Source organism: Stomoxys calcitrans, chromosome 1, assembly GCF_963082655.1.
Source record: "Stomoxys calcitrans chromosome 1, idStoCalc2.1, whole genome shotgun sequence".
Taxonomy (NCBI): domain Eukaryota; kingdom Metazoa; phylum Arthropoda; class Insecta; order Diptera; family Muscidae; genus Stomoxys; species Stomoxys calcitrans.
This window is the reverse complement of record NC_081552.1, coordinates 110,438,256-110,466,229: the sequence shown is the minus strand read 5'-3', so window position 1 is coordinate 110,466,229 and position 27,974 is coordinate 110,438,256. Positions and strand designations below refer to the sequence as shown.

General features: G+C 37.0%; 1 protein-coding gene across 1 annotated transcript; it reads left to right on the top strand.

The window, feature by feature from the left end:
- The first annotated feature begins 358 nt into the window (after nt 1-358).
- LOC106094691 (protein scylla-like) lies at nt 359-27,487 on the top strand. Its single transcript, XM_059360784.1, has 2 exons — nt 359-1,190; nt 25,831-27,487. Exons 1-2 carry the CDS (start codon nt 1,118-1,120, stop codon nt 26,361-26,363), a joined length of 606 nt encoding a protein of 201 aa, XP_059216767.1. The 5' UTR covers nt 359-1,117; the 3' UTR covers nt 26,364-27,487.
- The last annotated feature ends 487 nt before the right edge of the window (nt 27,488-27,974 follow it).

Here is a 27,974-nt window from a genome sequence, read left to right as displayed (position 1 = left end):
TTGACCAATGATATTCTAGAGGAGTATTTCACGACTCATACGGACGATTGTAATGCAATGGGTTGTCAAAGAACCGTCGTAAAGAGATACTAAAACTTCCGCTCACGCAAATTATTGTCTAATGATATCCCAGAAGAGTGTTTGGCGACTCATATGGAAGAACAATTACCTAAAAATATTCAAGAAGATTGTTTTATTCATCGTGGGGAAGAACGCTCTTCCAAAATTATGAAAAATGTTTGCAGGGATGGGTCGTATACGCCGCGAAAATACGCACACATGCATATACATCTGATGTTGTTTTTGTTTGCTGGCAGGCGAGTATAAAAGACGTGACACACAGCTGTGTACCAGTTAGTTGCTTCGAAACATTGCTGATATTCACATTGTGAGACCAGATAATATACCAAGAAAAATATTGCAAAAAGACGTTCGATTTCGTTAACATATTACTAAGGCAAAAACAGACCTTATTCCAAGATTTTGTGTAATGTTTCTTCCGTTCTTATGGATTATGAAAACAGAACTTTAGTCGAATTTTTTTAAAAGCAGTGCAAGTGAAACCACCGAAGAATATCAGAGAGTGTGTCCCTAACAGTACAACTCAAAGTTCAACTAGGCGATAAAACTAAAGAAGAAAGAAAAAGATTTCCCGTTCAACAAGAATAATTTAATAAAAAGTGTTTTAATTGCAACTACATAAATAAAGTGGCCATCATTTAATTGTTTTCAATTGAAGTACAAAACAAGCAAATGTCCCAACCCATAGAAACAACATTAAGTTAGAACTTTGCCAAATTGTCCCCTAAGGAGGAAATGATACTAGTGTACACAGACTATGAAACACATAATGTAACATATATGATATGATCAAACTTAAGCAGTTTTCTAATGCTAAGCGACATTAACTGCAATATACCTACCAGAAATATAAGTTATATTAAAAGCTTTAATCAAAGCCAAGCTTTTTGTGATAAGTGCGCGTGCGCGTGTCAGTGACTGCCTAAACATCATTGTTGCCCAGTGTAAAAGAGCGTCCGTCAGTTGTACGTGACCGGCCGCCTTCACTACATTCAATTTTAATATTAATCATCAGAATCACCACGATCAACCCAACATGGAAGTGTTAACAGTACAAAGTCAGTTTACCGACCAGCACTTTAGTGATATTACAGCCACCAGAATACAAAGTAAGTATCAAAAGTCACCATTAAATTCATTAGTTGAATCAAACAATTCATCTTATCTCCCTTGGTAGTCAACATTTATTTTTCCATATCTGCTTGACGGTTAACACATATTTTGCAATTTCTGTTTGTCATTTTCTTTTGTTATTTGCCTCTTATATTTTCTGCCGATCAGTATTGTGTTTTTTGGGAAAGGCAAGTACTATGCATACGAGATTTGTTAAAGCACGTGTTATCACTAAATTTACTTAATTTGTTTATACGTTGAAAATAACAGACCTTGACATATTTATTGGTGGTATACAAGTAAACAAATTCAGAACATTCCGAATTTATTTCAAAACAATTTTGTTGCTTATTTTCTTTCCTCCTCCCTTAATTTCTATACCCTCCACCGTAGGATGGGGGTATACTAATTTCGTCATTCTGTTTGTAACTACTCGAAATATTCCTCTGAGACCCCATAAAGTATATATATTCTTGATCGTCGTGATATTTTGCACAAATACTTTTTATTAGTGTAGATCGGTTGGGATTGTAAATGGGCTATATCGGTCCATGTTTTGATAAAGCTGTCATATAAACCGATCTTGGGTCTTAACTTCTTGAGTCTCTAGAGGGCGCAATTCTGGTCCATTACCTGATATAGCTGTCATGTAACTGATCTGGGGACTTAACTTCTTGAGCTTCTAGAGGGCGCAATTCCTATCCGATTTGGCTGAAATTTTGCATGACGTATTTTATTCTTACTTTCAACAACTGTGTCAAATAAGGTTCAAATCGGTTCATAACCTGATATAGCTGCCATATAAACCGATCTGAGATCTTGACTTCTTGAGTCTCTAGAGATCGCAATTATTATCCGATTTGCCTGATTTGTTGATTTTGTACGACGGATCCTCTCATGACCATGAACCTACGTGTTTATTATGGTCTGAATCAGTCTATAGCCTAAAACAGCTTCCATATAAATCGATCTCTCTATTTTACTTCTTGAGCCCCCAAAGGGCGATATTCTTATTGGAATAGGCTGACATTTTACACATGTCTCCAACATATAATTTAATTGTGGTCCAAACCGAACCATATCTTGATATAGCTCTAATAGCAGAGCAAAACTTTTCTTATATCCTGTTTTGCCTAAGAAGAGATGCCGGGAAAAGAACTCGACAAATGCGATCCATGGTGGAGGGTATATAAGATTCGGCCCGGCCGAACTTAGCACGCTTTTACTTGTTTCATATATTTAATGCATTTAACAAAAAGTAAATAAATAATTTAATGCTATTTTTGAGATATTGAATTTCTGGTTAGATCTAATCACACTCGTCAGGCTTTGGGCGAGTCATTTCAAAAAGTTTTAGTTTAATTTGAAAACAAGTTTTAGGCAATAAATTGGTATATGTGTGTCATAAGGTTATTTTTATCTCTTTTTTTTTTTTTTTTGTTTTTTTTTGATTGAAAAGTTATGATTGATAAAAGTTATGATAATTTAGTATTCATTGCATGTAGAACTGACTAAGGAGAGAGAAAATGCAATCGAATGAAACGATAAAGAGTTTTCTGTATTTAAATTAACCTCATAAATTATATGAGTATAAAAGCAAGCAAATGTTAAAAAAGTAATTTCAAAAAAAGTAAATAAAAAATAAATTAGTAACACCACATTAATTTCTTTCTTCAACATTATTTAAATATTGTCCGGCAAACCTAAATTAATATATTCATGGGTAATGAATTGTTAGTGTTGCAACTAAAATCCAGCCAACCGATGACATGTAATTATTTTAAGCTTCTATTATCTTTAAGTAAAATTGTATACTAATTCTATGGCTATGAAGTTGAAAAGAGTTTTACATTGAGTAACGTATGTGAACTTTTGTGAAAATCTTTCGTTCCTATTAAGTTGAGGTTAGTACAGATTGTTTGAACAAATAGATATGGAACATAAATCTGAGCTATTATCTCATACTCTTTTAAAACGGATCACGAATGTGCATATAATGGTCCAAACAGATCAGACTGAAGTGCTGGAAATGAAATATTTTTATATTGTAAATCAATATGAAAGTACTTAATGTATTTTCTAAAAATATTAGGGTAGACTGTTGGTTGCATTTAAATGAAGTTTTCGACGTTATAAATATTGAAAAGTGCAATTAAATTCTATTCTGATAAATAAATAAATAAATATAGCAAAATGGTGATGGTTTGATTGGAGAGTTGAACAACTTATAGTTGCTAAAAAATTAAATTTTTTTATACGTGGCTTGTAATGGCAAACGAAAGGAGTTTCTTTTAAGCTCACTGAAGCATTTGCCAACTATTGATTACAGACCTAACCACGGTTAATTAATCAAAGAGTTTGTGGCAGATTTTTTTTGAAGAAAGGATAATAAAGTAAATTGATCAAGCCAATTTTGTTGTAAAGAGTGATTATTTCAGCCATTATCTTATTGGCAACACTGGTTTAAACAGCTCACGAACGTTTCGTGTTTTATTTTACTGTCAAACATATTTTTATACCCACCACCGAAGGATGGGGGTATATTCATTTTGTCATTCCGTTTGCAACACATCGAAATATCCATTTCCGACCCTATAAAGTATATATATTCTTGATCAGCGTAAAAATCTAAGACGATCTAGACATGTCCGTCCGTCTGTCCGTCTGTCTGTTGAAATCACGCTGCAGTCTTTAAAAAAAGAGATATTGAGCTGAAATTTTGCACAGACTCTTTTTTTTGTCCATAAGCAGGTTAAGTTCGAAGATGGGCTATATCGGACTATATCTTGATATAGCCCCCATATAGACCGATCCGCCGATTTAGGGTCTTAGGCCCATAATAGCCTCATTTATTATCCGATTTTGCTGAAATTTGGGACAGTGAGTTGCGTTAGGCTCTTCGACATCCTCCGTCAATTCGGCCCAGATCGGTCCAAATTTGGATATAGCTGTCATATAGACCGATCCTCCGATTTAGGGTCTTAGGCCAATAAAAGCCGCATTTATTATCCGATTTTGTTGAAATTTGGGACAGTGAGTTGTGTTAGACCCTTCGATATCCTTCGTCAATTTGGCTCAGATCGGTCTAAATTTGGATATAGCTGTCATATATACCGATCCTCCGATTTAGGGTCTTAGGCCCATAAAAGCCACATTTATTATCCGATTTTGCTGAAATATGGGACAGTAAGTTACGTTGGGCCCTTCGACATCCTCCGTCAATTTGGCCCAGATCGGTCCAAATTTGGATATAGCTGCCATATAGACCGATCCTCCGATTTAAGGTCTTAGTCCCATAAAAGCCACATTTATTATTCGATTTTGCTGAAATTTAGGACAGTGAGTTGTGTTGAGCCCTTCGACATCTTTCGTCATTTTGGCCCAGATCGGTCCAAATTTGGATATAGCTGCCATATAGACCGATCCTCAGATTTAGGGTCTAAGGCCTATTAAAGCCGCATTTATTATCCGATTTTGCTGAAATTTGGGACAGTGAGTTGTGTTAGACCCTTCGACATCCTCCGTCAATTTGGCCCAGATCGGTCCAAATTTGGATATAGCTGCCATATAGACCGACCCTCCGATTTGGAGTTTTAGGCCCATAAAAGCCACATTTATTATCCGATATTGCTGAAATTTGGAACAGTGAGATGTGTTGAGCCCTTCGAGATCTTTCGTCATTTTGGCCCAGATCGGTCCAGATTTGGATATAGCTGCCATATAGACCGATCCTCAGATTTAGGGTCTTAAGCCTCACATATATACCCGAGGTGGTGGGTATCCAAAGTTCGGCCCGGCCGAACTTAACGCCTTTTTACTTGTTTTGGTCTATAAATTAACCAAACGAATAACGCTTGTAAACTTTTGAATTTGATCAAAATGCGTGATCTGTTAAGAAAGTTCATCGCGCGTTTCTTCCATTTTTAAAAAAGAAGCTTATTTTATGCACAATGAGTACGCAGAATTGTTGATTTTGGAGTGAAGATAATCCAGAAGCATTGCAAGAACTACCAATGCATTCAGGAAAAGTCACAGTTAGGTGCCTTTTATAGGCTGGTTTCACCATTGGACCGTGCTTCTTCAACAAAGATGATGCGAAGATGATGTGAATGGTGAGCGCTTTCGTGAAATGATATCCAACTTTTTTTGCCCAAAACGCAAGAGCTTGACTTCCATGGCATGTATTTTCAACAAGATGGTGTCATCTGCCACACAGCATGAATAACAATGGACTTATTGACAGGCGAACATTTTATTTCACTTCGGGACTGGTCAATTGGCCGCCTAGATCGTGCGATGTAACGCCTTTAGACTATTTCTTGTGGGGCTATGTTAAAGCTCATATCAATATAGGCGATCTTGCTCTAATTAATGGTTTAAAAACAATATTGAACCATTTGATAGTGAGATACCGGCCGAAATGTTGGAAAAGTATGCCAATATTGGACTAAACGGATGGACCATTTGAGGCGCAGTCACCGTCAACATTTGCATTAAATAATCTTGTTTTTATATGGACCGTACCATTGATTAAAATAAAGATTTCATAAATTTTTCTGAATTTTATGTGATATTTGTTCAAAATCTTTTATATAGCTTAAAATATCACCCTTTATAAGTGAAGAGTGTGTGCAAAATATGTTAGCAAAATACATCATTGTGGTTATGAGTTTTCATGTTATAATTTTCTTACCACCGTTACCACGAAGATACATTTTCTGCCTAAGAACTAGTGTCATATGGTAAACCAATGTAATTGCTTTAAAACCTGCTTATATCATATCCTTTAAAATTATTTATTACATATGGATCTTCACTTCTTTCAACATTTTGGCGGATGTGAAATTTGCATTATTTATTATTATTTAACAAAAAAAAAAGATCGAGGGAAAAAGGTTCGGATCTCACGCTTTAACTTTGTAATTACATTTTAAATGATATACACATTGTATGGCAGCAACTATCAATCAAGTTGTTTATTAGTTATATTTGAAATAGTTACATACTTAAAGAAGATTCATTACAAACGTCCAATTCACTTAGTCAGAAATATATACTAATTAATTGATTAATAATCAGCTGAAAAAGGGATTGTAAAATTTATCAAATTATATGTAAATGTATAGTGTACTTAATTATTAACACAGGTATTCATTTAGTCTGAGCAAAATAAGCGACCAATCATAGTTTATAATAATTTTGAGGTAAAATGTAATTGCCTAACAAGCCTCTATGAGTCAGCGGTACAATTACACAACGAGCAATTTTATATATTTGTTTAGCACAATGCATGGAAAAATATCTTCATATTATAATTTTTTTTATATTAAGAAAACCTATATTTTATATAACAAGTAAGAGCGTGCTAAGTTACTTTTTAGGCAACCCAATATATGCTAAGGAACAGGTGGATAAATTGTGTGCCCCATGGCATGAATCTATGCCGACGACATCTATATCATAGGTCGGCCACCGGAAGTAGTAACTGCAGCCTTTAAAAGAATCGAAAGAGAGTCAATGAAAATGGGTCTGCCAGTAAATGGAGATAAGACGAAATGGATGGTTTCCACTCCCAAAAAGCCTTGCACAACCGAGCAGATAAAGAAACTGGAGAAAGTTGGGAACCACAATTTTGAGACAGTCAGTAACTTTATCTACCTTGGCACCGCCGTAACCCAAACGAATGACACCAGTTTTGAGATTAAGCGAAGGATAATACTGGCAAACAGATGCTATTTTGGACTAAGTAAGCAGTTTAGAAACAAGGCCACCTCTCGACAGACGAAGACTACACTTTACAAGACACTGATACTACCCGTGCAGTTATATGGTTCTGAAGCATTGGTACTTGTGAAAGCAGATGAGGTAGTGCTTGGAGTATTTGAAAGAACGATTCTTCGTAAAATATATGGAGCAGTTTGCGTTAACGGAGAATATAGGCTACCACGAGCCTCATGACGACGATAGCATAGTTACACGCATCAAAATACAACGGCTGCGTTGGCTAGGTCATGTTGTCAAAATGAATGAAGACGCTCCAGCAAATAAGTCTTTTTGAAGGCAAACACGGTGGTACACGCAAACCGGGAAGACCAAAAGCCCGATGGAAAGATCAAGTTGTGGGAGACACCTCGAAACTTGGTGTCAGAGATTTTTGAATGAGCGAAGAAGATCGAGGCGCTTTGAACGCTATTCTAAATACGTTCGGCTAGTGGAACAAATATTCTGTCATAGCCAATTAAAAAAGAAAAAAAAAAAATAAATAAATACTTTCGGATAAATGCCTTAGCGGGCCAAAAATCAGGTTTTATAACGACTGCAAAAATGTCTTCTGGAACAATGATTCGGAAAGAAGCTTTGCTACACCTTTCATGGTACTTAAATTTGTAAACACTCAATTGGACATCAATGTCAATCTTTAATTTTATATAAAACTAGCTGACCCGGGCCCGCTCCGCTGCGCCGTCTTTTACTTTATTTGGAACAAAAGTTTCCTTAGAATATTTATTTTCGACAATTACAGATCTTTTAGTGAAATACCATGCTACGAAAATAGTATATCGCTTGACTAACAGTTTAACAATATAAGTGCTTTATCTGAATTCCATATGATCTTTATTGGTCTACGAATTGAATTTTAGATGTAAGGTGTACTCCATTCCCAAAATACTTTATTGCAGACCTTTGGGGGTGTTTTGGGAAAGGGATGATGCCCTAAATAAATGGTCCTACATTTGGATATCAAATTCGTATTCTACTCCCAAATACCTTTTTTGAGCCCCATATTGCTATGGTCACTAAAAAATTGTTGTTTGTGGGGTATTTTGGGAAAGGGATAGACTTTTGGAAAATTGGTCCCGAAAATGGGTATCAATTCTTGCTCTACCCCCAATACCTTTCATTTAAGCCCCACATTGTCATGGTCGGTAAATACGCTTGATTTAGGAGTGCTTTGAGGAGTTTGGTGGTCCCCAAATTCTAGGTCCCGAAAATATATGAGCAACGTGCTCTATTCTCATATATCTATATATCATTTATTTGAACTCCATATTGTCATTGGCCTCAAAATTGGAAATCAAATTCGTTTTCTAGTCTCATTTAAACTCCTTATTGCAAAAGTCAGCTAATATGTCCGGTTTGGGTATTGATCCTAAAAACTATGAATATATATTTCCAGTCTCTTTAAGACCCAAATTGTCTTGGTGAGCAAATACGTCCAATTTGGGGGCTCCTCTGGAGGTGGGACGTCCGCTAGACAGTTGGCTCCTAATGTTGATATCAGATACGTGGTCTACTCCCACATACCTTTAATTTGAGCCCCATATTTCCATAGTCGGCAAACATGATCTGCTTGGGGGTGTTTTGGGGGATGGGCGGCCACTCAGTGAGTTGGCCTTGAAAATATATATATATCGGATTCGTGTTGCACTTTAAAAGCCCTCTTATTTGAGCCTCATATTGCAATAGTCAGAAAATACTTACTAGTTGGGTGGTGTTGTGGGGGTGGGGTGGCCCCATAGACACTTTTCCTGAATATTAATATCAAATTCGTACTTTACTCCCAAAGACCTTTCATTTGAGCCCCATATTGCTATAGTCGTATGTACTTAAAATTTACTAAATAGTTAGTAAATTTTAAGTACATATGCATTTTCGCATTTTAACAATGTGTATCAACAATGGGGTAAAATTAAATAAATAAATTTGCTAAAATTTTTGTTTAGCTTATATAACAAATGGTTAAGCTGATTATAATAGTTCATAAATTGTTTAGAAAAAGATTGCATATGTTAAAAAGATTAAAAATGATTAAAATTCGAAGATTATTGGGAAGAGTATCCCAGAGGCGTATTGCACTTATAAAAAACTGTTGCTCTGATATGCGATATTGGTGTCGTATTTGAAATACATCTTTGCCTCTACTAGAATTAGCATAACGAAGTATAGCAGGCAAATAAGACGGCTTATTTCTGTATATTATTTTGTGCAGTGCCAGCAGCGAACGTATTTTAAGGTATGCATCGAAAGTGACACCATATAACTGTTTGGCAAAGTCCGATATCCGATCTCTCCTACGCAAACCAAAAACATATCTAGATCATCATTAAGGGCAACATGTAAACTATTTTTAAGAACTGTATCACAATTTGAAAAAATTTCACAAGAATATAAAAGTTTTGGCAGGATATATGTTTTTGTCAAGAGCATTCTGATTTCTATGGGAGTATTCGGACGAACTGTGGTATCATTTATTTTCTCAGCTGACGTTCTTATATACAGTTGAACACCATGTTAATGCTCGTCTCAGGGTTTATTTCAAAAAACCATAGGTTGTCATCAACATCCTGGCGTTTCCATTCAGATCCAATCCTAAACGGCCAGTAGAGGGCGCTAAAGTAAATGTTATTGTTACTCGCATGGAGTGGCTTAACACCTACAACATTGATCACAATGTGGTAGTTGTCTTTAACTGGCTATGTGACTACCTATTAAATATTCATCAATTAATCTTTTTTTTTACCAAACCAAAAAGGAATATCAAACGATTTTCTTTCCTTAAGAACTAATAGGCCAGTCTATATATTTGGTAGCCATCTTTGCGCAGATTTGTATGTGATCACCTGTACCTCTGAACGCCTGCGTCCGAAATCTTGCGAAGATATTGGAATAAATGTCGTAATGGTCATCCCCACGAAGCAAAGTGGCCTACATTGTCCATTGTACCTAAGCAAATAAATCACACTGTGTCCTGTTGGGTCATTATGATCGATCGACTGTTTTGGGATGGGGTTTTTGCCCTAGATATATTACCAGAATAAAGACAACAGATTCGCAGGCCACAACTTCATACAATATTTTTAATCCCATATTGTTGTGATCGTTCTATACAGCCATTTTGGTGGGGCGTCTATAGGAAGGTTGCGAGCCATACCTCTTCTGTCACTTGAGCACAGTTAAGAATATCGCATTCATTTGATACCCATATTGTTCCGATCGGTCAACTCTTAGTTTTGGGTGGTGTTTTTGGCGTAACAGGGGAGGGTATCAAAAAATTATATAGCATATTGCCCCTTCTAGACCATATTCATAATATACTCCCTATGTTGGATAGGTGTACTCTAAATTTGGAAATTTCTGCTTATTTCAGTTGAAAATGTATTCGAATTTTCTTGTGGATTTTTATACCCTCCACCATAAGATGGGGGGTATACTAATTTCGTCATTCTGATTGTAACTACTCGAAATATTCGTCTGAGACCCCATAAAGTATATATATTCTTGATCGTCGTGAAATTTTATGTCGATCTCAGCCATGTCCGTCCGTCCGTCTGTCCGTCCGTCCGTCCGTCTGTCTGTGGAAAGCACGCTGACTTCCGAAGGAGAAAACTAGCCGCTTGAAATTTTGCACAAATACTTCTTATTAGTGTAGGTCAGTTGGTATTGTAAATGGGCCATATCGGTCCATGTTTTGATATAGCTGCCATATAAACTGATCTTGGGTCTTGACTTCTTGAGCCTCTAGAGTGCGCAATTCTTATCCGATTGGGATGAAATTTTGCACGACATGTTTTGTTATTATATCCAACAACTGTGCCAAGTATGGTTCAAATCGGTTCATAACCTGATATAGCTGCCATATAAACCGATCTGGGGTCTTGACTTCTTGAGCCTCTAGAGTGCGCAATTCTTATCCAATTTGAATGAATTTTGGCACGTAGTATTTTGTTATGATATCCAACAACTGTGCCAAATATGGTTCAAATCGATTCACAACCTGATAAAGCTGTCATATAAACAGATCTGGGGACTTGACTTCTTGAGCTTCTAGAGGGCTCAATTTCTATCCGATTTGGCTGAAATTTCGCAAGACGTTTTTTATTGTTACTTTCAACAACTATGTCAAATAAAGTACAAGTCGGTTCATAACCTGATATAGCTGCCATATAAACCGATCTGGGATCTTGACTTCTTGAGCCTCTAGAAGTCGCAATTATTATCCGATTTGCCTGAAATTTTGTACGACGGATTCTCTCATGACCATTAACATACGTGTTATTATGGTCTGAATTGGTCTATAGGCCGATACAGCTCCCATATAAATTGATCTCTCTATTTTACTTCTTGAGCCCACAAAGGGCGCAATTCTTATTCGAATTGGCTGACATTTTACAGAGGTCTCCAACATACAATTTAATTGTGGTCCAAACCGGACCATATCTTGATATCGCTCTAATAGCAGAGCAAATCTTTTCTTATATCCTTTTTTTTTTGCCTAAGAAGAGATGCCGGGAAAAGAACTCGACAAATGCGATCCATGGTGGAGGGTATATTAGATTCGGCCCGGCCGAACTTAGCACGCTTTTACTTGTTCTACACTCAAATATCTCTTATTTAAACCCCACATTGCAATGTTTAATGGGTCAAATAACCTATTGGAGGCGATTTTAGGAGGTAAAGCACCACCAAGATTCTTGATTCAAAGTTTAATGTTATATTCGTAATCTGTTTTCAAATGCCTTTCAGTAGAGTTTCATTAAGCTATGATCGAGTAATATTCCCATTTGGGGGGCTCATTGGGGATGGGGCGACCATACATTACTTGGACCCAACTTTTTATGTCAGATTCGTAGTCTACTTTCGAATACTTTTCATTTGAGTCCTATATTGATATGTACGTCCAATATGTCTGTTTGGAGTAGTTTTTGGGGTTAGGCGACCCCTTGGATTTTTGAACCCAAGCTTTTATAACATATTCGTATTCTATACTCCAATATCTTTCATTTGATACCTATATTATCCCTATAGGTCCACTTTTGATTTTGGATGGCGCTTTTCGGGTAAGGGGGGAGGGTCCGCCCCCTTCCTATATCATCAAATTATAAAGCCTCTACCTTCTTCCTGACCATATTCGTAATCTACTCCCGGATACCTTTCATTCGAGCCCCATATTGTCATTAGTGTCCAATAAACCTATTTTTGGGGTTTTGACTTCGGGCCGGTTCCCCAATTACTTCAGTTTTAGGGTCGGGGCAGCCCCCTAGGTATTTGGACCCAAATTCTGGTCTAGGAACAGTCAGGAAAAAGTCCTATTCGCCTTCTTTCACTCTCTTAATTTATCTGAGCCCTATATTGGCACAGTCAGGAAAAAGTCCTATTTGGTGGTGCTGATACGGCTTTTCAGATATTTCGCTCCAATGTGGATATCATATTGATGCTCTACCCCCAAATTTCTTACATTTGAGCCTTAAATTGCTATGGTCGGTGAATATGTCCGGTATAAGGGTGTTTTTGGTGGTGAGGTGGACCCCCTGCATCTGAATCGTGCTCTAATGTCAAATACCTTACATTTGAGACGAATATTGTCATTATTAGTTTATATTTCCATTTGTAAACCAAATTTCTGTTTTCGAGTTATTACAAACAAACTAAATTTCGCTTAAATCGCCCCACCCATCTCCGTGATCAGGTCCGCCAATTAATGGGTGTATAGGGTTGGACAGCCACCTATGCACTTAGCCCTGAAAAAATATCAGCATCGAGCCCTACTGTTTAATTCCTTTCATTTGAGCCGCAATTGTTATTGGTTCAGGTGGAGTTTATTGCCATAGTAGGCAAACATGGCCATAGCTCCCATACATAACTTCCATCCCATATTGTCTTTTAAGGCTATAGAAGCCATAATTTTGGTCCAATCTTTAAATTTAGAAAGAGTTATTTTATTTGATGTCCAAAAACCATATTTAATCCATAATTTTAATCCGATCTTTCCAAATTTTGCACGAAATGTTTTATTTGACGTTCGAATATGTGTATCTTCCATATATCTTCCATTCGATATGGCTTTTTAAGGCTATAGAAAAATTTTGATTTGATCTTTATAAAATTTAGTGAAAGGCATTTTATTTGACGTTTTAATTCGTGTGCTTAATTAAGACAAAGTCCGTCCAGATTTAGATATATGTAACTCCCATATATATATTTCATATGATATTGCCTTTAACGCTCTAGTAGTCACAATTTAGGTTCTATCGTAAGAAAATCTTACAAGGTTCTATTCAATATACCAATAGGTATGTCAAATTAAAACTTGACTATATTTTAACATAGGTTTAATCCATTAAAAGTAGTACACAGATACAGTGGGGTATTATATAGTCGGCTCAGCCCGACTTTTACCTTTCCTTACTGGTTTATAATTCCTTTTTTTGGATAGGATGGGTGGGCGGCGATTGCCCTCTGACAAGTCCATTCATTTGAATACAATATTTTCTCGTTCGTCCTACATGACAGTTTGGTGTTGTTTTTATTGGGAGGAGAGCGTCGGTCCCCCAACGCTAAGACCCAAATGGCAATTTATTTGAGTCCTTTAATGCCGAGATCTACATGTCCGGCAGAACGGCAGGACGTTATCTAGATTCTTGAATCCTTATATCAACATTAGATTTGAAGTCTAATGTCATAGACCTTTCTTTAAATTTCCATATTATCCCGATCGAACTACACGTCCTATTAAAGTTTATTTAGTGAGTGGGCCGGTCCCAGACTCGGTCCAAAATGTGTATATCAAATTCGTAGTCAACTCTCAAAGAATTTTCATTTTAAACCCATTGTGTGGACATTCATGCCCGTTTTGGGGGTTTTTGGGGTTAAAGAGACCCCGTAGACACCATGGACAAAATTCGTATAACAGATGTGTACCCAACTTCCAAACACCTTTCATTTAATACCCAACCGTTAAATATGCCCAGTTGAGGGGTTTTTGGGGTGTGGGGCGCCTCAAAAACCAAGGAATAAATTTTTATATTTATCTTTTACTATACTTTTAAATACCTCTATTTGATATCCATATTGTCCCAATCGGTTCAGATGTCCTGTTGGGGTTTTGGATTATGGAGTGGCCCCTCAGACAGCAAGGAATACATTTTGTACTCTACCTTTAAATACATTTCATTTGATACCTATATTGCCCAAAGCGGTAAAAGTGTCCTGTTGGGTGGTGTTTTTTGGATGGGGTATGACCCCGACCACCTATGGTGAAGTTTTTATGTCAAGTACGTACTCTACTCTTAAATGCCTCTCACTTGAAACCCATATTGCCCAATACGGTACGACCCCGATATCTATGGTGAAATTATTATGTCAAGTACGTACTCTACTCTTAAATGCCTCTCACTTGATACCCATATTGCCCAGTACGGTAAAAGTGTCCTGTTGAGTGGTGTTTTTGGAGATAGGGTACGCATCCGACACATAGGGTGCCATTTTTATGCCAAGTTCGTACTCTACTCATAAATACCTTTCATTTAATACCCATATTGTCCAAAGCGGTAAGTGTCCAGTTAGGTGGTTTTTTAAGGAGTGGGGTAACCCCCCGACACATAGGATGTGGCATTTTTGAAAATTTGGGTAAGAGGGAGGGTCCCCCTCGCTTAAGGTATCAAAAAATTATATAGCCTATTGCTCCTTTCGGACCACTCCCCACAATCTGTGAAAATTTCAAAGAAATTGGTTCAGCCGGTTTTGAGTCTGTACGGAACAAACAAATTTACAAACCCACAATTAAACAAACAAACAGACAAACACAAATTAATTTTTATATATATTTGGTTGCCCAAAAAGTAATTGCGGATTTTTCATATAGTCGGCGTTGACAAATTTTTTCACAGCTTGTGACTCTGTAATTGCATTCTTTCTTCTGTCAGTTATCAGCTGTTACTTTTAGTTTGCTTTAGAAAAAAAGTGTAAAAAAGTATATTTGATTAAAGTTCATTCTAAGTTTTATTAAAAATGCATTTACTTTCTTTAAAAAATCCGCAATTACTTTTTGGGCAACCCAATATATACTAGCTGAGCCCGGCCCGCTCTGCTGCGCTCGATTATGCTATGTTGGAGAGGAGTACTCTAAATTTAAACATATCTGCGTAATTGTAGTTGAAAATGTATTCCACTTTTCCTATGGATTTTTCTACACTCAAGTACCTCTTATTTAAACCCCACATTGCAACAATGGTCAGTAAAAGTCCTTCTTGGGGTGTGGTGGACCCCCAGAAACTTGGTCCCAAAAGTGAAAGTCAATTTTGTGCTCTTTTCCCAAAGACCTTTCATTTAAGATCCATATTGCCATGGTCGGTAAATATTTCTGATTTGAGGGGTTTTGTAGTGGTGGGGTGACCCACGAAACACTTAGTTCCGCAATTGGATATCAGATTTGTTTTCTACTCTCAAATACCTTAAATTTGAGTCCCATGTTGTTGTGGTTGGTCAATAAATTCGTTTGCCGGGTTTTCGGGGTGGGCGGCTCTCCTAGGCATTCCACCCCAGATCTTGATACCAAATTTGTATACCCTCCACCATAGGATGGGGGTATACTAATTTCGTCATTCTGTTTGTAACACCTCGAAATATGCATCTAAGACCCCATAAAGTAGGGCGCAATTCTCGTCCGATTTGACAATTTTTGCACATAGTGTTTTGATACCACTTTCAACAACTGTGCGAAGTATGGTCCTAATCGGTCCATAACCTGATATAGCTGTCATATAAAGCGATCTTGGGTCTTGACTTCTTGAGTCTCTAGAGAGCGCAATTCTCATCCTATTTGGCACAAATTTTGTACAACGGCTCCTCCCATGGCCTTCAACATACGTGTGCAATATGGTCAGAATCGATCTATAGCTTGATACAGCTCCCATACAAACCGATCTCCCGATTTCGCTTCTTAAGCTCCGAATCGGACTATAACTTGATATAGCTGCTCCTCCGTCCTTATTCATTACACTTTGTTTGCCTAAAAACAGATACTGCGCAAAGAACTCGACAGATGCGACCATGGTGGAGGGTATATAAGATTCGGCCCGGCCGAACTTAGCACGCTCTTAATTGTTTGCTTTTAGATCCTTCCTATATTCCTATATTTTATTTTTCTTTATTCAAAGGACCGATAGGTTGTCATAATAAAGATACATGCTGATGATTAATATTAACCACTCTGCCCTCTCTCTGTTCATGTTGGCATAGTTTTAATTGGATCAACTTAATCCAATTGGATCAAACAATTTCAGTTGAAGACTGCCAGATGGCGCTAAATTAAATGTTAGTGCTACTCACTTAGAGTGGATCATATGGTATGGTGGTGGTCTATGAATAGGCATTCATAGACAACCACCATACCATATGACTACATATTAAATAGTCATCATTTAGTCCTTTTTTTATAACCACCACCGAAGGATGGGGGTATATTCATTTTGTCATTCCGTTTGCAACATATCGAGATATCCATTTCCGACCTTATAAAGTATATATATTCTCGATCAGCGTAAAAATCTAAGACGATCCAGACATGTCCTTCCGTCTGTTGAATTCACGCTACAATCTTTAAAAATAGAGTTATTGAGCTGAAACATTGCACAGATTCTTTTTAGTCCATGAGCAGGTTAAGTTCGAAGATGTGAAACTGTTGAACAAAAAAGTGTTGCCCAGCACATCGTTTGGTCTCGTATATCGGTCTGAATGTTATAATTTCGAGGCTATGGCGGCCTACACAATAATTAAATCACACAGTGTCCCGTTCGGTCATTATAATTGATCGACTGTGAGTTGGTCCGCTAGATATATGAGCAGAATAATGATATCAGATTCGCAGTACACAACCATATACCTTTAATTTAACCTCATTTTGTCATGATTGGTGTATACAGCCGTTTGGTGGAGGGCGTCTATATGAGGGTTGTGCGCCACACTGCCACTTGAGCACAAATTTGAATAACGCACTCAACTCGATCACTTGATTCCCCATTGTTTTAATAGGTCAAATAACCTATTGGAGGCGATTTTAGGAGGTAAAAAACCACCAAGGTTCTTCGACACAAAATTTTATTTTATATTCGTAATCTGCTCTCAAATGCCTATCATATAAGTTTCATCAAGCTATGGTTGAGTAATATTCCCAGGGGGGAGCTTATTGGGGATGGGGCGACTATCAATTACTTGGACCTCGTTTTTTTTTATGTCATATTCGGAGTCTACTCCCGACTAGCTTTCATTTGAGTCCTATATTGATATATACGTCCAATATGTCTATTTAGAGCAGTTTTCGGGCTTGGGCTACCCCTTGGATACTTGAACCCAAGTTTTTATATCACATTCGTTTTCTACTCTCCAATATCTTTCATTTGATACCCACATTGTCCCTATCGGTCAACTTTTGATTTTGGGTGGCGTTTTTGGGGCAAGGGGGAGAGTCCGCCCCCTTCCAACATCAACAAATTACATAGCCTATACCTCCTTCCTGACCATATTCGTAATCTAGTCGCGAATACCTTTCATTCGAACCCTATATTGTCATTATCGTCCAATAAACCAATTTGGGGAGTTCGGGGCGGCCCCCCCCCCCCCCCCCCCCAATTACTTGGACTCAATTTTTAATATAGAAATCGTACTCTATTCTTGAATACCTTTCATTTAAGTCCCATATTACCCCAATTGGTCCACTTTTATTTTTGGGTGGTACTTTTGGGGTAAGTAGGAGGGTCCGCCCCCCTTGCGATATCAAAAACTTATATAGCCTATTACTCCTTTCGGACCATATTCGTAATCTACTCCCGAATACCTTTCATTCGATTCCCATTTTGTCATTATCGTCCAAAAAACCTATTTTCGGGGGTTTTTGGGGTCGGGGCGGCCCACCAATTACTTGGACCCAATTTTTAATATGGAATTTGTACTCTACTCTTGAATACCTTTAATTTAAGGCCCATGTTGTCCCAATCGGTCCACTTTTATTTTTGGCTGGTACTTTTGTGGTAAGGGGGAGGGTCCGCCCCCAATGCGAAATCAATAAATTATATAGCCTATTGCTCCTTCCGGACCATTCCCCACAATCTGTGAATATTTCAAAGAAATCGGTTTAGCCGTTTTTGAGTCTATACGGAACAAACAAATTTACAAACCCACAAACAAACAAACATACAAACAAACAAACAAACACAAATTCATTTTTATATAAATAGAAGATATATAGAAGAATATATAGTATAGATAGATATATTAGCATATTTTGTTGTTACTTTCCACCGAAATATTGTAATATTCAAAAAAAAAGTCAAATTTATGGTTCATTTTTGTTTTTTTTTTTGTTTTCCATTTTTAAATGAACGTTATACAACTTTTGATTAGTTATTAACTCTACCCATATATTAAGAGAAAATCTTACTTTGTTTATCATACATCACATCTAAATAAACTTCACACTTCGATTAAGAGTGTCGTATTCATAAAATATTAATTTTATTATAATTGTTCCAGTTTTGTTGTTTTCATGATATGTATCACGTCATTTCTAAATTAGCCATGAATTTGTTAAAATCGCTAACAGGTTTCTGTTTCAATCGATTATGAGATTTTAATTTGTTCTATTTTTGTTTATTGCACCCGCGATTGACATCCCATTTAAAGTATTCTGTTCAGCTTTTCAGGTGGAATGCTGTCAAACTCCATATAAAAAAAAAACATCGGCGAAACTCTGAAAGAAAATAGGTGAGGAAAATGGCAAAAAGAAATTTTAGTGGCAACGCTTGACATCATTGTCGGCATCATTTTTGTTTTATTGGTTTCAATGGTTCGGAGGCTATAAACTCCACCATAGGATGGGGGAATACTAATTTCTTCATTCTGTTTGTAACACCTCGAAATATGCGTCTAAGACCCCATAAAGTATATATATTCTTGATCGCCGTGACATTTTAAGTCGAACTAGCCATGTCCGTCCGTCTGTCTGTCGAAAGCACGCTAACTTTTGAAGGAGTAGAGCCGCTTGAAATTTTGCACAAAAACTTCTTATAAGTGTAGGTTGGTTGGGATTGTAAATGGGCCAAATCGGTCCATGTTTTGATATAGCTGCCATACAAACCGATCTTGGGTCTTGACTTCTTGAGTCTCTATAGGGCGCAATTCTCTTCCGATATGACTGAAATTTTGCACATAGTGTTTTGATATCACTTCCAACAACTGTGCGAAGTATGGTCTTAATCGGTCCATAACCTGATATATCTGCCATATAAACCGATCTTGGGTCTTGATTTCTTGAGTCTCTAGAGGGCGCAATTCTCTTCCGATTTGATACGTTTTGCACATAGTGTTTTGATATCACTTCCAACAACTGTACGAAGTATGGTCCTTATCGGTCCATAACCTGATATTGCTGCCATATAAACTGATCTTGTGTCTTGATTTCTTGAGCCTGTAGAGAGCGCAATTCTCATCTTATTTGGCACACATTTTGTACAACGACTCCTCCCATGGCCTTCAACATAAGTGTGCAATATGGTCAGAATCGATCTATAGCTTGATACAGCTCCCATGTAAACCGATCTCCCGATTTCGCTTCTTGAGCCCCGAAGCGGACTATAACTTGATATAGCTGCTCCTTCGTCATTATTCATTATACTTTGTTTGCCTAAAAACAGATACTGCGCAAAGAACTCGACAGATGCGCCCATGGTGGAGGGTATATAAGATTCAGCCCGGACGAACTTAGCACACTCTTACTTGTTGTTTCTTGTTATTTTATTTGCGAAAAAATAATAAAACCATAAGTGCAGATAAAAAAACGTCTTTTGGTATGAAAATTAAAACAATACATAACTGTCAAATTCCGCTCGCGGAACAATTAAGAATTTCCGCTACTATTCCGAAAGGAGAACAGAATACCTACCCTAAGGTAAAAATTTTCATATTTACAAACAAAGTCCATTGAATATTTTCTATCTTATATATAACAAGTAAAAGCGTGCTAAGTTCGGCCAGGTCGAAGCTTATATACCCTCTACCATGGATCGCATTTGTCGAGTTCTTTTCTCGCCATCTCTTCTTAGGCAAAAAAGGATATAAGAAAAGATTTGCTCTGCTATTAGAGCGATATCACGATATGGTCCGGTTTGGACCACAATTAAATTATATGTTGGAGACCTGTGTAAAATGTCAGCCAATTCGAATAAGAATTGTGCCCTTTGGGGGCTCAAGAAGTAAAATAGAGAGATCAATTTACATTGGATAATAATTGCGACCTATAGAGGCTCAAGAAGTCAAGATCCCAGATCGGCTTATATCAGGTTATGAACCGATTTCAACCATACTTAGCACAGCTGTTGGATACCATAACAAACTATTCTTTCAAATCGGATAAGAATTGCGCCCTCTAAAGGCTCAAGAAGTCAAGACCCAAGATCAGTTTATATGACAGCTATATCAGGTCATGAACCGATTTGAACAATGCTTGGCATAGTTGTTGGATATCATAACAAAACACGTCGTGCAAAATTTCATTCCAATCGGATCAGAATTGCGCACTCTAGAGGCTCAAGAAGTCAAGACCCAAGATCGGTTTATATGGCAGCTATATCAGGTTATGGACCGAGTTGAACCATACTTGGCACAGTTGTTGGATATCATAACGAAACACGTCGTGCAAAATTTCATTCCAATCGGATAAGAATTGCGCACTCTAGAGGCTCAAGAAGTCAAGACCCAAGATCGGTTTATATGGCAGCTATATCAGGTTATGGACCGAGTTGAACAATGCTTGGCATAGTTGTTGGATATCATAACAAAACACGTCGTGCAAAATTTCATTCCAATCGGATCAGAATTGCGCACTCTAGAGGCTCAAGAAGTCAAGACCCAAGATCGGTTTATATGGCAGCTATATCTGGTTATGGACCGAGTTGAACCATACTTAGCACAGCTGTTGGATATCATAACAAACCATTCCTTCAAATCGGATCAGAATTGCGCACTGTAAAGGCTCAAGAAGTCAAGACGCAAGATCGGTTTATATGGCAGCTATATCAGGTTATGGACCGATGTGAATCATACTTGGCACAGTTGTTGGATATCATAACGAAACACGTCGTGCAAAACTTCACTCCAATCAGATAAGAATTGCGCACTCTAGAGGCTCAAGAAGTCAAGACCCAAGACCGGTTTATATGGCAGCTATATCAAAACATGGACCGATATGGCCCATTTACAATACCAACCGACCTACACTAATGAGAAGTATTTGTGCAGCTAGCTTTACTCCTTCGGCAGTTAGCGTGCTTTCGACAGACGGACGGACGGACATGGCTAGATCGACATAAAATGTCGCGACGATCAAAAATATATTGTATATACTTTATTGGGTCTCAGACGTATATTTCGATTAGTTACAAACAGAATGACGAAATTAGTATACCCCCCATCCTATGGTGGAGGGTATAAAAATCGATTTGTGTTTGTTTATAGGTTTGTTTTTGTGTTCCTTATTGACTCAGAAACGGCTGAACCGATTTTGTTGAAAATTTCGCTGGTGGTGCATAATCCCCCTCATTACAAATCGCCCGATTGCAACTTATAATATACTAGCTGAAACGGGCCCCCTCCGCTGCGCCTTCTTTTACTTTATACGGAGCAACATTTTCCTTTGAATATTTATTTTCGACAATTAAATAGCTTTTAGTGAAATACCATGCTACGAAAATAAAATATAGCTTGACTTACAGTTTAAATTTGAAATATAGTATCCTAAAAATAAAAATTTGGTATCCAAATTTCGGATGGGGTACATAGGGGGGCCGCCCACCCTAAAATCTACCAAACATATATTTAGACCAATAACAATAATATGGGACTCCAATGAAAGTATTTAGGATAAGAAAACGTATCTGATATCCAATTGTCGGACCGAGTGTTAGGGGGATCACCCCAACCCCCAAAACACCCCTAAATCGGACATATTTACCGACCATGGCAATATTGGACTCAAATGAAAGGTATTTGCGAGTGGAATACGAATCTGATATCCAAAAGTGGGACCACGTTTCTGGGGGTCAACTCCTTCCCCAAACAGGATTTATTTACTCACCATGGGTATAAATGGTTTTACATAAAAGGTATTTGAGTGTAGAATACGAATCTGATATCCAAATATTGGACCAAGTGTTTGGTGGCCGCCTCTCCCCAAAAACATCCCCCAATAGGGACAAATTTACGACCATAGCAATATGGGGCTCAAATGAAAGTTCTTTGGGAGTAAAGCACGAATCTGATATCAATATTCGGGAAAAGTGTTTATGGGGCCACCCCACTCCCACAACACCACCCAAATGGGAAGTATTTGCTGACTATTGCAATGTGAGGTTCAAATAAGAGGGTTTTCAGACTACAACACGAATCCGATATATATTTTCAAGGCCAACTCACTGAGTGGCCGTCCATCCCCCAAAACACCTCAATGTTTACCGACTATGGAAATATGGGACTCAAATTAAAGGTATTTGGGAGTAGACCACGTATTTGATATCGACATTCGGGACCAACTGTCTTGGGGACGACCCACCACCATAACAACCCCCAAACAGGACGCTTGGGTCTTAAAGAGAGTGGAAAAAAATATAATATAGTTTTTGGGGACAATATCCCAAACCGGACTTTTGCAATAAGAAGTTTAAATGAGATTTGAAACGAATTTGATATCCATTTTTGAGGCCAATATGGAGTTCAAATATATGAGAATAGAGCACGTTGCTGATAAATTTTCCGGGCTTAGTGTTTGGGTGACCACCCCAATCCCCTAAATACCCCTAAATCTGACAAATTTACCGACCATGTCAATGTGGAGCTTAAATGAAAGGTATTGGGGGGTAGAGCAAGAATTGATATCCACATTTGGGACCAATTTTCTACGGGCTTACCCCTCCCCCAAAATATCCCATAAACAGCAGTTTTTTTTGCTGACCATCGCAATATGGGGCTCAAATAAAGGGTTTTGGGAATAGAATACGAACTTGATATCCAAATGTAGGACCATGTATTAAGGGCATCAGCCCTTCCCCAAAACACGCCCCAAAGGGTAAACATTTTTCGACCATGCCAATATGTGCCTCGAATGAAAGGTATATGAGATTGGAAAACGAATTTGATAACCAATTTTGGGGCCATGTGTTTGGGGGACGCCTCATCGTATATGCTCTCCTTAAAACAATGGCAATATGGGGTTGAAATAAATGCTATTGGAGAGAAAAGCACGATGCTGATATTTTTTCAGGGCCAAGTGTCTGGGTGACCACCTCTCCCCTGAAAACAACCCTAAATCAGACATCATGAGAATATCGGGCTGAAATAAAGTATTTTAAGAATAAAGATCATATGGGATTCAAATTAAGGCATTTATATTGCTAACCTGTTTTTCAAGCGATATACTTTTTTCGTAGCATGGTATTTCACTAAAAGCTCTTTAATTGTCGAAAATAAATATTACAAAGAAAATTTTGTTCCATATAAAATATATAATAGATAAAACGTTTTTACAAATATCGTTCGATTTCTTATACTTCTATCTATCTATCTTCTATATATAAATTTGTGTTTGTTTGTTTTTGTTTGTGGGTGTGTAAATTTGTTTGTTCCGTATAGACTCAAAAACGGCTAAACCGATTTCTTTACAGATTGTGGGGAGTGGTCCGGAAGGTACAATAGGCTTTATAATTTTTTAATATCCCAAACAAACGTATTGGACGTATTGGAATATGACATAAAAAATGAGCTCCAAGTAATTGGGGATCGTCCTACCTACAAAAAGTCCCTCTAATTCGCATATTAACCTATCACGGTTAAGTGTGATTCAAATGAAATGTAATTGGGATAAGATTGCGTTATGACGTTAGAAATTGTGTCCAAGTATCCAGGAAGCTTCTAAATAGCTTCTAATAGCTTCTAAAAGGGCTTCAGATAGTTTAATTGACCTATTAAGACGATGGGGGAACAAGCGATAGATATTTTTGAGTGGAGTGCGATATTCTAATATGTGCTCAAGTGGCAGAAGAGGTGTGGCGCACAACCTTCCCATATCAAAATGGCTGTATGGAACGATCACGACAATATGGGAATCAAAATATTATATGAGGTTTTGGCCTACAAATCTGATATTTTTATTCTGGTAATACGCCAAAACAGTCGATCAATCATTATAACCCAACAGGATACTGTGTTATTTAATTAATTAAGGTACAATGGACAATGTACCCCGCCTTGCTCCAAAATTTTCCGATTCAAATTTTGGTTCATCGATAAGTGACATTTCTTTACTAGACAAGTCTAGAAGACGTGCTGCTGCTGGGCAACACTTTTTTGTTCAAAAGTATTACATGGTCATCCCCATACTATTTGAGCGTGGGGATGACCATCACAAAATTTTTTCCAATGTATTCGCGAGATTTCGGACGCAGGCGTTCGGAGGTGGTCATATACACATCTGCGCAATGGTGGCTACCAAATATATAGACTGGCAAATCACTATTTGGTTTGATTAAAAAAGACTTAATGATGAATATTTAAAATTTAGTTGCATAGTCATTTAAAGATAACTACTACCTCATGGTTGGAGGCCACCGTAGCGCAAAGGTTAGCATATCCGCCTATGACGCTGAACGCCAGGAATCGAATCCTGGCGAGACCATCAGAAAAAATTTTCAGCGGTGGTTTCCCCCCCCCAATGCAAAATTTGTGAGATACTATGCCATGTAAAATTTCTCTTCAAAGAAGGTATCGCATTGCGGCACGCTGTTCGGACTCGGCGTGCCGAAGTAAGCTTAAAACTTGAATCGGACCAGACTCATTGATATGTGAGAAATTTACCCTTGTTCATGGGCAAAATTTGCATTTACCACATCATGGTCAATTTTATAGGCGTTAAGCCACTCCAAGTTTAGCGCCCTCTACTGACCGTTTAAGATTGGATCTGATGGAAACGTCAACAAGAACAAAGAGACGGCAGAGCGGACAAAGTTGATGACAACCTATGATTTTCCGACATTGAGTTGTTGGTTGAGTTTGAGGTTGTTTGCGGTATTATATTTTAACGTTCCTACCCTGAAACTAACCTTAACAATAATTATTCAAAATAATTTTATAATTTGTAAAATTATGGAACAAAGCATTAAAAGACAAGATCTGTAGAGGGTTGCAAAATCCTTTAAAGTACAAAAAAAAAACGAAAATTGTATGACCTTCCAAGAAGGCAAGTTTTACCTTAAAAAGTTTAATTGGTATAAATATATAGCTGTAATTTCGATTTAGGCTATAAATTAGTAGTTCGTCACGTGACAAATAGTCATCCTGAAAACCATATAAATGTTGTGATTTTACATCGATTTTACAATGGTTACTACATTCGATCGGTGAAAAATTAATAGAAATATTTTCTTTGCAAAAGTGAACCTCTTTTTCTTTCATATTTTTCTCTTATTCAAGTTGTACAATGTACAATACAACGTTGTACAAATATTATAATGTTTGCTCTGTCATAAACCACATAAAATTATAGCTTAAGTTTATTTTAATGGGCCTCTTTCAAAATCTCATTTCAAAATTTGCTCTCTTGCTTTTCATGCGATGATGATAGCACTTTTCATTACGTGGTCTTACATTTTGTTAAAGTAGGTACTTTGCGTATATAGTGTATATGTATGTTTTGTGTGATTGTTATTTAGTGAGGAACAATAAAAATTTTAAATTTATATTTACAGCTCAATTAGTTGAATTTCCTCTTTACTTAATTGTTTTATTTCTTGTGTTTCTTTTGTTGCATATTTTTAGATTGGTCAAGATCTTTAAGCAATAACACACAGGAACAACAAAATCAGCACCATCAACACCACAACCATAATCATCATTTTCATCAGCATGAGCTGCCACAAAGCGAGGAACAAATTGACTGTGATAGCATCGATGCGTCTGCAGTGAATGAACTTTCACAGCGTCTACTCACCGAATTGCGCGCAGCCAAAACGCGTAATCTCACCTGCACCGAAGTCTCATTACCCAGTGATCTCACCCAACGCATAGCCACCGATATAGTTCGTGTATCAGAGCGTGAACCATGTGGTATACGCGGCTGCACCGTTTTTGTTGAATACGAGGAGGAAGCCAATAGTCTTAAGCGCATAGCCAAGCTGAAATTGGACCAGGAAATGGTATCGACTTTCGAGGTATATCTAACCCTGCGCCAAGACAAAAGGGGCTGGTCGGCTTTGTTGCCACAGTTTATCAAGGGTCTTTCGCGCACGATAACCATTAGTCCCGACTATACGATTATCAAGCGCAAGCTCTACTCGCATGACAGCAATTGAGCAGAGTATTAAGCCTTTGTAGAAACAAAGTACCATAAGCAAACAAGAGACAAAACTTAGTAGTGATAGAGCTTGGCAAAGCGAAAGAGACAATGTGGGCGAATGAGGAGCTGCATAGTAAGATCCGTGTTGTGCAATCTTATGGATATAGTGCCCACTATTGCTTCTATATTGGAAGCGTTAAGTATTGTGAAAAACTATCCCAGTAGCAACGATCGATTTATGTATCCTGCGATTCGGTTAGTTAGATGAAGCTCATTAAATGAGCAAAAAAAAAAAAGCATCAAATACATGCAAAAATATGCGTAATAATTAATTTTTTAATTGGTTAACACAAAACAGAAAGTATTGTGAATTCATCATCCCACCTTTACTCACCACTGTTATAATCATAAAAGTTCTCAATCTGTGTTTAATGTTTATGATTCTTATTTATTTAAGAAATATTTTTTTTTTGTAATTGCAACGTATGTGTGTGTCAAAAATACACAACTAGCCGGCAAACAGATCGCCAGATGTAGGGACGTCTGGGCAGATATCACGGCCGACACACTGACGCAATGTTCGGTATAAATACAATATGTACATTTCAGTTTAAAGTGATTTCTGTTTTCGTTCTTTAATTGCCATGGTTTTATGGCCCATGCCCAATCAGAGTTCTCCTGCACACCATGTGGGTACTGCTCAGAAACAAAATGAGGATAAAGAAACACTGTAAGAAATTTGTATCGAACCGACAGCCAATTCGTAAAATAAGAAGTAAAAAGTAAAGTGAAAAAATATAATAAATTAAGAAAACCTAACGAAAATTGTGATACTGATTAAGTTTTTTAGTTGTAAAGTACTAATAAACTAAAAGCAAGAAAACAAAAAGAGGAAGTAAATCTAAACAAAACAAATAGCGTTCATAAATTATTAACGGAAAAATAATAAAAATATTTTGCTGGCAAAATTGCAGTTTAATCCAGTTATCGAATGATCCCACATCGACCACATCGACCACATCGACTACCTTCTCTCCCACCCCTATAGGGATCTTTGTATTTTTTTTCCCATTTAGAATACACCAAATATGGTCTATGATTTCCAGTAATTTCGCTCCGAAAAACCACTGAAAATAATAATGGGGATATATATATATATATATATATATATAGATATAGATATAGATATAGATATATGTTAATTACTTTCTTTTTTATAAAAAACCTATTTATTGGTATTTACTGTTTTATGTCAAAAGTTTGAAACTTTTATATCGCATAATTCATTATATTTTTTATTTAACATTCAACAAATAATTTTAATAAATATAAATGTGTAATGTTTTAGTTTTAAGTGTTTTTTAATTAATTTATGAAAATAAACAAAAAAAATTATAAAAATGTTAAACATATTTTTGTGAAAAATATCAATAAAAAGGACATTAAGTTTGTAGAAAAAATAACCTCTGCAAAATTTTTATACATAATATTACAAAGAAAATTGTGTCTGTTTGGTGGTTTATAAGTTTTTAACGAATCTTTTTATTGAGCTAAGAGCTAATTGAATTTGGGAAATAGAAAAGTTGGTATCATTGAAAATAAAATTATAGGTTTTTGAAGTAAAAAT

Excerpts from the sequence above, each read along its gene's own strand:
- LOC106094691 (XM_059360784.1), top strand. The coding sequence starts at position 1,118 with ATGGAAGTGTTAACAGTACAAAGTCAGTTTACCGACCAGCACTTTAGT. Across the intron at positions 1,191-25,830 it reads TACAGCCACCAGAATACAAA|ATTGGTCAAGATCTTTAAGC; the intron begins GTAAGTATCAAA and ends GCATATTTTTAG.